The following is a 13,327-nucleotide window of genomic DNA, read 5'->3' on the forward strand; positions in this document are numbered from 1 at the left end:
AGAGGATGTCGAGAATACATTGTATGTTATCTGCTAAAAATTTTAAAAGGAAAACAGCATTAGAGCTTGAAAGTAGACACTTCAGTTTGCTGGACTGTTATTTCATGGAGGGTGTCACTGAGTTTAGAACTTTAAAATGTCAGCCTTTAAAAAGTAAAATCTTACATATTTTGTTAGTTTTCACTAAACAAAGTTCAACAAATACAATTTGAGGACAAATATACAACTCCTTGAATAGCATGTTTTTAAAGTACATGCGCTGCACATGTTTTTAGTATAAATCCCATCTTAATCACAGAAAATATGTGATAATTTTCTGTGTCAATCCCCTACTTAAATTCTCTCGTGAGAAGCTGGAGCTGATATTGGATTTCAGTATGCACTGGAAATCCATTTTGAACTTACTTAAAAGAACACAATGAGAAACAATGAATGAGTTTAAATGTATTGATGATCCAAAAGATTAACAAGATTTTTTGAAAAATTAAAATATCAGGTTGCTATCTGTATCACAGTAGTACAGCCAGCTTTTGGCATGCCAGTGGCTTTAATTCATTCAGGAGAACTCTGTTCATTTATCCAGGTAAAACGCGTTGCCCAGCCATGTACTTGCCAAGGTCTCCAGTGATCATTATTTTCATAGAGAGGTCAAGAATTGACCCGTGACATGAACAGAAAAAGGCAGTGTCTTTCAGTGTAACTTTTGAACAGATCCCAGGTGACAGGTAGTAACCAGTTATGGCCTGCATTCTCAGTTACAGAGAACTAAATGAAAAGTAGTTTCATACTGAGAGGAACCAAAACTGCAAGCATATTTACATAGCCATAGTTTGCAGTGCCTTGAAAATGCACTTACATTTAGTTCTTTGAGGAGAGGTGAAAAAGTCTTATCAATTCAGTACAAAGTTTGCTGAGAAACAAACATACTTAAAATTAATTGGAAGAATTCCATAGTTGTAAGAGCATTATTAATTTAAGTCATATTTGTCTTAAGTTGGAAAATCATATCTTAAAAGTAATTTAGCTGGTTTCACCTTTGCAGATAAATTATGACTTATGACTTATGAATTATGACAGCAGCCTTTCTATTCATGAAGGGACCAAAATATTTTAGATGCAGTGTTACTTTGCATTTGTGTTGTAACTTTATCTTATTATCATGTTTTTAGATAGACATTTAGACTAAGTAGCTGTCCTAATCAATCTGGCCCAACCCTGAAGTTTTCTACTTTAATGTGCCAAAATTAAACAAATGCTAAAACACTTTTATCTTCTGATTTACTTTCTTTTTTGTTCATAAAAATTGACATTAGTATGACAATAAAATGTAGCCCAAAATATTGAAAACATTTTCCCCTCTTTTTTCTGATTTAAATGAATATACTCCTTTTCTAAAGTTTAATAAATTAATGGTTCTCAAACATCCTAGGATTTTTGAGGGTTAATTTGTATTTATTTTGATGGTTTATTCATTAAGTTTTATGAGTGCTGCCCAATCCAATTCAGCTTCCTTGGTCTGGGATGCTGCGGTGGGAAACAGTTCACTGATTGAAGAATAGAACAGTGTGTGCTCCATGAGGCTGTACCCTTGAGAAGCTACTACTGTCTCTAGGCTTCATTTTCCTCCTCTTGTAAAATTCAAGCAGTGGGGCAGCTGATCTCTGAAGTTCTTTCAGGCAAGCTAGTCTGTCTCTGCAGTTTACATGCCACAAAGTCAGCAGAGGGAGCACTTTTTCTACATCTTATAAATTTTGACTATCATTTAAACACCTTTTAAAAATAGAGAACACTCTTAAAACTAAAAAAATAATGGACAGAGTCTCAGTCTGTTTCTAATCAGTGATTTGATTATAAATTTGAAAACAGTCTACACATTGTTTCTTGACTTCCACGGTAAAATCCTATGACAACAATTATTTTGTAAAAGTCAAGTCAATAACCTCACGGAAGTTCAGCATCCCTAGATGGCAGTGTATCTAACCAGGACCCCAGTAAAAGAAAATCACCAGACCACGAAGGAGAGGCTATCTGATGTCACAGAAGTGACAACCTCATCAATCAGAAAAACAGTAAATTGGATCTAGCATAAACAAACCACACAAATGATAGGTAAGTTTTTCTTTTGTACTTTTCATTAGGATACATTGGAAACAAGCAGGTAACCATAGCCGGAGCCTGAAGGCAAGAGATTGGACATGTGTGGTACCAGTCCAATGACAAAAAGGTGTTTATCTGAGAACCTTAATAACTTCCATCCTCATAGTCATAGACATTTAAAGCTAATTGAGCAGACATTATATATTTTTTAATTATTAGACAATCTTGTATCATATATAAAGTTTTTATTCCTTAGTAAGAATTTTTAAATCACAAAATAGTGTGGCAATATTTAGGCAATAGAATTTATGGAGTGCTGAAAATACTAGAATATAAAGATAATTTCTAGTTTTATCTTTACATACTAAACTTTTCTAAACCAGCTGGTTTCTTGCAGACAGTATTTATTTACTTTTAATAATTTAAGACGGCATAAGCTTGTACCAAGCATAAGCATTGTAACAAAAGTGCAAACGTTTCAGCAAATCTTCCCCAAAAGATAGTTTAACTCAAAATATCATTAGCACATATTTTCTCCCTACAAAAATAGCATGTCAGACATCATTAATTGGATGTATTAACAACTATGTACATAAAAGCCACCTTGTAGGCTAAGAGTTGAACGTTGTTTAAACACAGCGTTTGAGGCAAACAGTAGCAACAGCAGCAGCAAATGCACCACACTGACTAAAAGACCCAGATATTTTCTTCCCCCATAGACTGTTGTGTCTCACCCCTTACATAACATTCAAGTGAGATTTCTCACAGTGCTACCTTGGCAACAAACTAAAAATATCTAGACAAGGTCTTGGTGTAAGCCTTATTTAAAAAGCTTTCTTGGTGATTATCTGGCATCTGGTTTGGTCTCCAGAAAATACATGGGCTTGGAGATAGAAGGCCACACGGCACTTCGTTCCACATCTGCACAGCTTCCCTGATCAAAACCGACCAGCTAAATGTTTCCTTCCACTTTATGATCTAACAAGGAAAGAAAAGATCAGTCAGAATAAATCAGTTTGGACTTTTGTTTTCTTAACTTCAGTGCACTTTTTTTTTACAGTAAGTTTATAAAAATTTGGGAATGATATTTTAAATAATGAATGGGAATAGATGCACTTGAGATGCATATACACTATATATATATTTGTGAACCAAGAAATTAATACAAGTCAATTGATTTATGGTCAATTTCATCATAAAGTGCCAGCAAAGATAGGAAAAAGGATTCTGGCCTCCCTCATCCGCCTCAGCCTCCGTATCCTGCCTTAGTGCTTAGTAGAGTGGCCCAACTCCCTGTCTTCTGGAAGCGAGTGTAAGTTACTAACAGCATTTCAGCCACTTCAGAATAGGTCACAAAGCAGCCAACTACACCTTCACTTCTCTGAAAAATACATGCCTTCCGAAAAGATGACCATTATGCAATGGTGTGCAGAATAAATCAATACTCAAAGCTCCTCGAATCTGTCAGAGGACTGCCTTCTGAACCAGGCAGGGCGGCTCAGAGACACAGCTCTGGGTGACTGCTACCTGCTGTTTCCGGTCACTGCCAGTGCTGTCCCAGACATGAACGCCTTTTCAATGAGCTCACCCCTGCACCGAGCCAGCCACCTTTCTGACTTCCTCTGGTATTAAGCTCCCCATTTTAAAAGTCCCTGGAACGTGGCCTAAAAGGAGGCAGAAACTTATCTAGGGGGTTAAACAAAGAAAAGAACCGGTATCTACTGCAGAGGATGCTTTATAGCTGGGGTGGGGGGAAGGATCTTAGTGTGCGGAGGGTGGGGTGGCGAGGAGATGAGCAAAAACGGGAACTCCAAATGTACACAAACACCTGTCTTTTTTTCTCTTAAGCCTGTCGTACATCTATTACGCTTCCTCCCTTAGAAACGTTAAGGGTGTTTTTAACTTATTAATATTATTCCGCCAGGGGCCTCCGTCCTTTCTAAGGAAGGGGCGCGAGGACTCAGGGGGCGTCCTTTCCAGGCTGCGAGGCATCTTCCTGAGCGGAGCTCTCCGGGTTCCCCGGCTCGCGGGGGCCGGCGAAGGGCAGGTGGGTGCGGCTGTGCGCGGGCGCGGGGTGCAGCGGCCCGGGGGGCGCCACCTCGTGCGGCAGGAGGGTCGCGGCTGCGCCCGCCTTCTCGGGAGGGGGCGACAGCACGGAGGACAGACAGGGGAAGGCGGCGGCGGCGGCTGCAGCGGCGGCGGCGGCGGCTGCCGCTGGGGCGGGGATGCCGGGGTACAGCAGCGGGAACGGGGCGGCGGCCGCTGCGGGGTACAGATACTTCTCCAGGCCGCTCTTGTCCAGGAAGGGCTGCACGTAGGCGGCGGCGGCGGAGGGCGAGAGGAAGTAGAAGGGCAGGCAGAAGGGGGTGGCGGCGGCCGGCTGCGCGAAGGGCGCCACCAGCGAGCCGAGCAGGGCGGCGTCGGGGCGCAGCAGCGCGGCGGGGTCGGGGCCCAGGAGCGCGGTGGCCGCAGGGCCGCCTCCCGCCCCGCCGCGCGCGTCCAGCTTCATCCTCTTGGGCGCCGGCGAGTCCTCCCCGGGCGGCTCCTGCTTGACCGTGACGCGGCTCGCCCCCGCGCCTCTCCCCTGCTCGCGCTCCGGCCGGGCCTCGGCCTCGCCGCCGTAGCCGCTGTCAGTGTCCGTGTCGTGCTCGGCGGCGAGCTCGGCGCCGGGCTGAGTCCGCTGGATGACGGGCACGCAGTGGGCGAGGGGCTCCAGCTTCTGCCCTGCGCGCTCCAGGGACCCCACCGGGGCGGCGGCCGAGGCAGCGCCACTGCCTTTGCTCAGAGGGACCTGTTGAGTCAACAGCTGGGGGGTGGGCAAGAACTGGGTGGCGACGGCGTGCAAATGGTTGATCAGCTGGACACACCGCGGCTCCCTGGGTGTCCAGCTCTCAAACCGTGCGAGGTATTGCAAGACTTCTTTGGCGCATGTTTGAAATCCCGAGTGGAAAGCATCCAAGTCGGACTGAATGGGCGACTTCAGAGATCGCTCCCCTGGGGTGAACAAGGGGTGGGGGTGGGAGGCCGAGGAATAGAGTCAAGAAGAAAAATACCGACGTTAAGACATCTGCTTATCACGTGGGCCCTGCACTGACTAAAGTGCTCTCGGTTTTTCCTTAGGATTCCAGTGATATAATCCACCGGTTGCCGGGAGGGGAGGGGGCCGAGGGGACAGGGAGCAGTGCGGAGAAGGGGGCGCTCTTCTCCCAGCTGAAAAACCAAAGTGGAGAGGGCGCAACCGCCACTTTAAATATAAATCTGATTCTCCCGAGTTCTGCCCACAGCCTCTAGGATGCTTCGGGAAATGGGCATTCTCCAATGAAGGGAAAGTACACGCAATTTTCACAAGTGACAGTGAGCCCAGGAAAGGGGGGAGGTTTCCTAACACAGTTACCCTGTGGGCTGCCCGCTTCAGGGTAGGCTGGCTTCCCTGAACTGACTTACCATTCTGTAAAGCAATTATCTTCTGATGCTGCTGCTCGGTTAAGGCTGTTAAAGCTTTTAAGTGTTTCAAAGTTAATTCCAAGACTACTGCTTTCTCCAGATGCCCAAGTGTCTGCAGTGTGCAAAAGAGAAGGGGGCGCTTGGTTACTTAGAAACACATTTGGCTTGATTGGCTCTCCATTCAGCACAGCAACTTAGGCAAACACTTTGAAAGAAGTACTATTCTTAACACTTTTTGAGCTTTCCTCAAGACAGGGTCCTAAATGATCTCTTGCCCCAATTCTGAGTCTGTGGGAACCTGTACATTATAGCACAAGTTGTAAGTCAAGCCTCTAATATTTACATTTGTTGCTGTATCTCTGGGAGTCCTACCAGGCTATTAACACGTCCTTGGAGAGCAGCAAAGAATGAAAATGTGCATCTTACTGTCAGTTTCAGATGTTCAGGCAGTAAATCTTTCAGCTGTGCAATGCATTCATTAATTCGGTCTCTTCTTTTCTTTTCTATTAATCTGTGCGGTAATTTGTAGGTATCCTTAATATGTGAGTGATGGGAAAGAGAAAACAGTCAGCTGAACATTCACTTAGCGGCTGTAGTCTCACCCCCTACCCCATACTATGTGATAAACTATGCCCAAGAAACCTCTTTGCTCTGGACTGTTCTGAACTGCAATTTAAATTCAGGTATGATGTTTAATATCCCCCTGAGAGTATCCAAGCAAGCTGCTTAAAATTCACAGTTGGAGAAGCTCAGGGGCTAGAATATATTTGCGCGCAGAGCTTCACTGTGAAATCAATGGCCCTAATTAACTATCCAGGCAAGGTATGGGAAACGTCAGAAACTTACACTTACCTTGCTGTCGTCTCGCTTCATGCTCCTTTTGGGTTTACACAGATACAAAGAGGAATAGTCCAATCTGCAACATAGAAATCAGCATCAGGCACCCATTCCGGGAGGGGCTCTGCCCTAACCCGCTCCGTATCACTTTCTGGAGGAAAAAAAAAAAATCAAACCGGAGCCCAGGCAGATATTCACAAGGGTGCGTGCACCTTACCCTATAAAATCTCTATGTTCCAGTAACTGTCTCTCTTGCAAATGAGGAATTCCTTCGTCCATGTTCAATCGCTGTCCGTTTCCTCTGTTTCGATTTTTGGGGCTCTGCTCTATAATCTGCGGGACGGTAGCCTTGGGAGATCTTGGGGGGAATCTGCGTCTCCAGTCTCTCTCTCTCCCTCTTCAGTGCAGTGTTGAAAGTGTGAACCAGTTGGTCCCCCGCCCCCCCGCGCTCGCTCGCACACACGCGCGCGCACACACACACACACACACACACACACACACACACACACACACACACACACACGCTCGCGCCGGCCCCGCTGCGCTGGTAGTTTGCTCTCACTCGGGGCAGTGTTTGGCCACAGGGCACGCGCGTCGCCGGCCAGACCAGCACCCAGCTCACGTGCGGAACGTACCATCCGCGGTCCAGCCCGGAGGGGGGCGGGGGAGGAAGGCCGGGCCGGGAGGGGGCGTCGGGAGCAGGGGAGCGGCGGAGTGGGCGGGGACACCTGATCAGGGCCACCGGAAAGGAAAAACAACTTCAGCCAAGCTATTCATCTTCCAGAGGCGACTGCGGGGGGAGGGGGCGCCGGCAGCGGGGCAGCCGGGGCTTCCTGGGCTCCGCCGGCCGTACGGTGCGGAAACGAACGTGGCTTGTTGCTTTTCCACCGCCTGTGCTGTTGCTTCGGACCCGAGAAAGGAAAGAGAGAGAGCCTTCGCCTTGGGTAGACTGAGTCCCAGGAAACTGTGGAGACTTGTTTGCTCACCGTGGCTCAGTGCCCCGGGAGAGGAGGACCCCCTTGGAGCTGGGATTGAAGGTTAACCCCCCCCCCCCCCCGGCAACTTGAAATTCATTCCCTGGAGGATGTAAGAGCAATGAAAATGTAGTCACTGGGTTCCAAATGTCGCATTCCAAGTGCCTCTCGCCGACACCGTGTCCCTGGGTCACCTAAACTTCCCGCAGCAGCCGGAATTGCGGTGCCACTAATCACTGTGGCAGATGACGACGTTTTGGGGCCTCTCGGGCTCCCGGAGGAACGCGAGGGTGGGGAGCGAGCGGGGGTGGGGCGGAGAAGGAGACTGGGGTGGCCCGAGAGGGGCCGCGGCGGAGAGGCAGCGCCGCTCTCCCCGCCCGTCCGCTCAACTCCGCGCCCCTCCGCTCCTCCGGTACGCCGCGTTCTGCTCCGATCCCCACCCCCTCCCCCCAAGCCGCATGCGATAAGCCACGCCGGGAGTGTGTCGAGCCCACGTTTACTACCGCTGGCACCTCCAGGGCCTCCCTCCTTAATCCTGTCTCAAACGGGTACCAGCACAGGGCCAGCAACGTGATCCGACCTGCGCCGCTGCCACATCACTGCGCGGGGAGCCCGTGCGCGCGCGCGCTCGCTCGCCCTGCACCGCGGCGCCCGGCGCGGGGAAGCACAGGCCGGCACCGGCCCGGCCGCTTTTCCCCAGAGCCACCTCGGAGCATGACTCATCGCCAGTGAGAGTGCCCGGGAGGCGTCGGGAGAGCCGCACTGCTCGCGCCGCCCTGGGCAGCGGTGGTGCGGTGCGGCGCGGGGCTGGGCTGGGAGGCCGGGAACAGCTAGTCCTGCGGGACTCCCGGGTCTGCAGGCGCCACCTGGGTCTGCCTTGGGTGGGACAGAATAAATAGACTCCTAGAGCCAAATAAACGTACAGAAGCCAGGCTTTCCTTGCAGGAGCAGTAATATTTACATTCTCTGGGTGATCTCGGAAGCATTAATTACTGCCAGGGGCACGTGTGCTCGGGGAGAAGGAGCTCTGTGTACGCTCACAGGAGCGCGGCGGGGACAGGGGGCGGTCGCGACGTGTCCCCGGCCCGCCCTGCTGGGTGCGGGTTCCGGGGACGGATCTGGGTCGCGGCGGGCGGCCGGAGGGGGGGATCACGTGGCTGCGGGCGTCGCGTCTCCTCCCGCCTCCTGGAGCCGCTCGCCTGCTGCAGTCTCCCGAGTCCGGGCGCCGCTTCTAGCTTCGTGACTCGCGCGGCGGCCGCGGCCCAGGCTCACCCCGGCAGGAGGAGCCGCCCAGGGCCAGGTCGATTCCCTGGACCCCTTAAGAGGACCCTTTCAGATCTCTGGACTTCCTCAAATTGGGGGGACGTATGTTGTGCTAAATAGACAACTTAATAGTAATAATACTGAAAAAGCATTTTTACAAAAAATGATTTTTAAATTAAAACCTCGATCTGACCTCTTTTTTTTCAATTGAATTTTTTTTTTTTTTTTTTTTTTTTTTTTAGATGAGGAAGGCAAGTTGGAACCCTAGCACGTTGTATTCCTGCAGTAATGTCTCATTTTCTCCCTCTTACCTTTTAAGACCCAATGTGGTGGATGGGAGGACTGTTAAGATAAATATTTTAATAATTAAAATAGCAGGTTTCTTTACAAGTTTCCTGATGTTTGGAGTAGGGTGTAAATACATACTCCAGAGCTAAATTTCACTTGAAGACGGTGTCTAGAATATTCAGTGAAAATAAAATAGAGATTGGATCACTGCATTTTGGCCCTGTGGGAAGAGCTGAGGAGACATAGGCAGACATCTGACCTTAGAGACTAAGCGATCTGGGCAGTCAGTAAAGCAATTTAATACTGGAGATTCCAGGACGGGAACCTTGAAGGTCAAGGGCAGGTTAAGTGAGTATGTAAACTTCCCGTCATGTCATTTAGAGACATGGAGGATCCTGCCAATGAGGTCTTTTTCTAGGACCACTTTTTTCTCCTCTCTCTTTTCTCCCTCTGCCTCAAGGTTCCCTGTTTCAATTGCCAGAAATTTTGTTTGCTCTGCTGTGCCCTCTTTGCCTTCCTAACACCCAGCTCAAGCTGAAAATGGGCTCTTTTAAAATTAAATTTTTATATGATCTGTTACTCTTGATTTTACTTTTTCTCTTTCATGTCCCCTTACTCCTCTTCTTTCTCCGATTTTTCCTTATGTTATCCTCGCTGCCTTTTCCCGGTTGAATGTCTGCTTTTGCCCTTTCCCTATAGCTTTTGTTCCATTTCTTGTTCGTGTCTTGTCTTTTTCCTTTGCCCTTTCAACTGGAGACACTTTTTGCCCACTCACGTCCTTTAAACACCAGCCCTGCTACTTTTTATCAGGATTTTGCCTGCTTGATGTCAGGCCGATTTCATTGCCTCTGGATGCCCCTTTACTCCAAGGAGGGCATAAGGATTGGTAACCTGGCTTTTAGGTTCACAGCTGGGTTGCAGACTCGACTCTAAGAGCTTTTCCTGCATTAAGTTATTACTCATTTCCACAGTCCGGTAAGGCAAATACCATTACTATCTGCACTGGGCAGATGAGAAACTGCTTACATAGTGAGATTACAGTGTGTCAACGATCCCAGAGCCAGGGTTTAAACCCAGGCACTGTGCTCCAGAGGCTTTACCCTTTACCCCTGGACGTGAATATGGGGGTGAGGTCTACACAGTAGTTCATTGCTGCTGGGGTACTTCTCTGTTTAACAGTGTGAGTGTACACATTTGCTCTACATAGTAGTTCATTGCTCCTGGGGAGTTTTCTGTTTAACAGCATGAGTAAACACGTTTGCTGTGGACACTTTTGGAAGAAAGATGGGGTAGAGAGAGAGGTATTAGGGGAGTTGATGGCAGAGAATGGAAAAGGTGCGACTGAAGACAGGCAGCAGTCCTTTGCCATGTTCGTGAGTCAGTCATTTGGCATCTAGCTACACATTTATTGACTTAAATGCAAATATTCCACTTACAGTTACACATTTAAACAGATATGCACATGGAAGTTGAGTTTAGAAAGTTGAGTTTAGAAATTGAGTTTAGAAAAGGCTGATGGTACTGGACTCTTCTCAGTCGTCCCTGAAGAAACCAAGCCAAACTCTAATTTGAAGGATTACTAAAGAAGAAAAAGGTCACCTGTGTCGAGCTCAGAACAGGAAAAACCTCCCCTGTCTGACAAAGGAAAAGGAACTGAGCTGTCTTCACTGGTTATGTTTAAAAATAGGTGCAGTCTTATCTTTTTAGGAAGGCTTTGTGCCACCTTGCTGAAAGCCAGGAAGATACCAAAATGCACACAAAGGCCTTTTTACACTTAAAATTAAGTAATTCTGTGATGCTTTGCTTCCAATTAGAGACACCCACCTTGCTCTTGCTTTTCTTTGGTTAAGTAGGGGCATGACTACTAGAGAGAATAAAAGGGAGTATTTGGCCCAGTGTTCCCCTTCCACTTAAGAACTCTAAGCCCACACTCATTCTGTTCACCTGTGGCTTTGGACGATCTTGTCCTGTTTGCTTGCGGTGTCTTCATTTCTAACATCAACAGAACTCTCAGGAAAGGGTTACATTTCCATTCAGGGTAGAGGTTTTCTGGCTCTCAATGGCTCTGCAAATCCCACTGCTCTTCTGGAAAGGGGACTCTTGAGTGTTTGGGACTCCAGGCCTGATCCAAACCAACAGCACCTCTAATGGTGACCCAGTGCCACCAGGATCTGGAGCCTCCTGCCTGTGGCGCCATGCAAATAACCCTCCAGATGCCTTTATTATGGGCCTGGAGTCAAACCCAGGGCCTTAAGTATGCTACGTGGGTGCGCTGCTATCACACCATCCTCTCTCCTTTCTAAACCACTCTCCTGATTTGAGCAGTAAATAAGAATCTATGCCATTCTACATCGCTTTACAACCAATAGGAGATCTAGCCTACTAAGCAGAGTGCATAAAACATCTAGCACTGTTTCGGATGGATGCAACACTCAAAGCCTGGAGTGGAATTCCTTCGCTTGGCAAGCACACTTGCTCTCAGGGGACAAGGGTTAATGCGACAGGCACACCACAGCAAGAAAGGTACCTTCCGAGAGAAGGAACTTAGGAGGGAGGGAAACCCCACCGCTGCTCACCAGAAGCCAAATATGACTTTAGAATATTGATGATGTTATTTGCTGAAGGCACTGGATTTAGAATCCTGAAATAGAAGGTTAGGTTTCCCAGTTGCTCGGTCAGCACATTAACAGCAGCAGCCCAAGTGTCTCCTTTTAATTTGCAAAATAACTTAAGTCTTCCTGTAGATCACTGATTAATGTGTCTTTGCAGTCACACACACACACACACACACACACACACACACGCATAACATTTTATATTTATGTGGCACCACTCAAGACCATTATACATGTATTTGTTTTTGCATATAAGAGCAGGTAATAGTATCGGAAATTAATTTGATATGCCTGCATCGTTGTAGTTTCATATTTATGTGATTATTGCAAAGCACTCATGCAGGCTAGTCTGAACTTAATGTGTCCTCAGTGTTCCTGGAGTCCTTAAGATATACAGGACAGCGGGGGAGAGCCAGGCCTATAGGGGGTCCTCCTGAAGCTTTGTCCCTTGTCTGCTTGGTCTCTTTTAGTGTCGGTGGGCCTCTGTCACTGATCCAGAATGCCACCAGGAAAGGAGAGTAAAAAGATGATAAACCTATAAGGATCCCACAAATCATGCCTGCTCTTTTCTGGATTAGCTGGCTAATGAAACTGAGAAAGGCTTCGAGAAGAGGGGATCTTTTAACTTTCTTATTTTCTTTGTTTCTGCTGATGAACCCTTGGAAAAAGCTTCAAAGAAAAACATGTTACGTAATGTGAAGTACACTCAATAAGAATAAAATGTGCTACACAGCCACTTCTCTCTCCCCCCTGCTATGGCTTCAGAAAATCCTAGAATCAATTGTAGGGTGATGTCCTTGTGGTAGGAAGCTACTGATTGATTCTGTAGTCTTTTATAAAGACTTTTATAAAAGACTTTTGCCTTTTATAAAGGCAAAACAAAAATGAATTAGGGAGGGTGAAGGTGTACTGAGAAATGGGGTCTACAATTTATTCAACCGTTGAAGCAAGAATTCATATGTAATAATTACCCATAAATTTAGTTCTGATATTAATCTCTAATTTCTACTCTTAGAGAAACCGATGAAAATTTATGCTACATAGCCGTTGAGAGCTGTATTTGAGCCCGAACATCGGTAGCTGAAATACGTAACGAATTTCTTCTTTGATCGTGTACAAGTAGTCAGAAGGGAAGGAGTCTAGAGGTAGCTTGAAGTAGCAATAGTGTCATCAGTGTCCAGATTTCTGCTTTTCTCTTCCTCTCTCCTCTGGCTTTCATCCTCATGATTGCCTCATGGTGATGAGATGGCTGCTGTGACTCTTGGGGAAAGATAAAAGGGGGTCTGCCACTGAGCAAAGTCCCTTTAAGGAGCTTTTCCTGAAAGGACTTCGGCTTGCATTTTATTATCCAATCGTATTACAGAAGAGTCAGAAATAATTGCCAAGCTGAGGTTCCTCAGCAACATGGCGTTTGTTTGTTTGTTTCTGGGAGCAGAGAATGGGCTGGCTACAGTCATCTTTGTAGTGGTGTTATTAAAGGAGGTGGCTTAGTCAGGCCCTCTTCTTCATCAGTATCTTTTTCTGCCCTACTGTGTAACATGCATTGGCAGCGTCTCTTTGCTGTATTACACCAGGGCGCTTCCAATTTCAGAAAATGTTCAAACTTTCCGTCTGCAGTTGTACAACCTTAACTAATAACTCCTTACGCCCATGGCCTTTAACATCTGTATTTCTAGGTTCTAATAATTACAGAAATCTGCTCAGAGAGGAAATGAACAGGGCTGGCCTCTCTTCCTGTCGCATGCAGACTGCAGCTGTGTGCTTTCTGGGAAGTGAGTCTGTCCCTTTTGACAGAGCATCACCTGTCCC

The 13,327-nt window shown here is 47.2% G+C and overlaps 1 protein-coding gene across 1 annotated transcript; it reads right to left on the bottom strand.

The window, feature by feature from the left end:
* Nucleotides 1-424: 424 nt before the first annotated feature.
* Nucleotides 425-8,284, bottom strand: Bhlhe41 (basic helix-loop-helix family member e41). Its single transcript, XM_063238412.1, has 5 exons — nt 6,596-8,284; nt 6,394-6,457; nt 5,968-6,075; nt 5,542-5,653; nt 425-5,091 (listed from the first exon to the last, which is right to left on the bottom strand). Exons 1-5 carry the CDS (start codon nt 6,655-6,657, stop codon nt 4,058-4,060), a joined length of 1,380 nt encoding a protein of 459 aa, XP_063094482.1. The 5' UTR covers nt 6,658-8,284; the 3' UTR covers nt 425-4,057.
* Nucleotides 8,285-13,327: the final 5,043 nt, after the last annotated feature.

Source organism: Cavia porcellus, unplaced genomic scaffold (assembly GCF_034190915.1).
Source record: "Cavia porcellus strain 051 isolate PalLab524CR breed Dunkin Hartley unplaced genomic scaffold, mCavPor4.1 scaffold_27, whole genome shotgun sequence".
NCBI classification, from domain to species: domain Eukaryota; kingdom Metazoa; phylum Chordata; class Mammalia; order Rodentia; family Caviidae; genus Cavia; species Cavia porcellus.

Coding starts and splice junctions, on each gene's coding strand:
- Bhlhe41 (XM_063238412.1), bottom strand. CDS start 6,657: ATGGACGAAGGAATTCCTCATTTGCAAGAGAGACAGTTACTGGAACAT. Junction 6,076..6,393: donor TGAAGCGAGACGACAGCAAG/GTAAGTGTAAGT, acceptor TCACATATTAAG/GATACCTACAAATTACCGCA. Junction 5,092..5,541: donor GATAATTGCTTTACAGAATG/GTAAGTCAGTTC, acceptor TGTTCACCCCAG/GGGAGCGATCTCTGAAGTCG.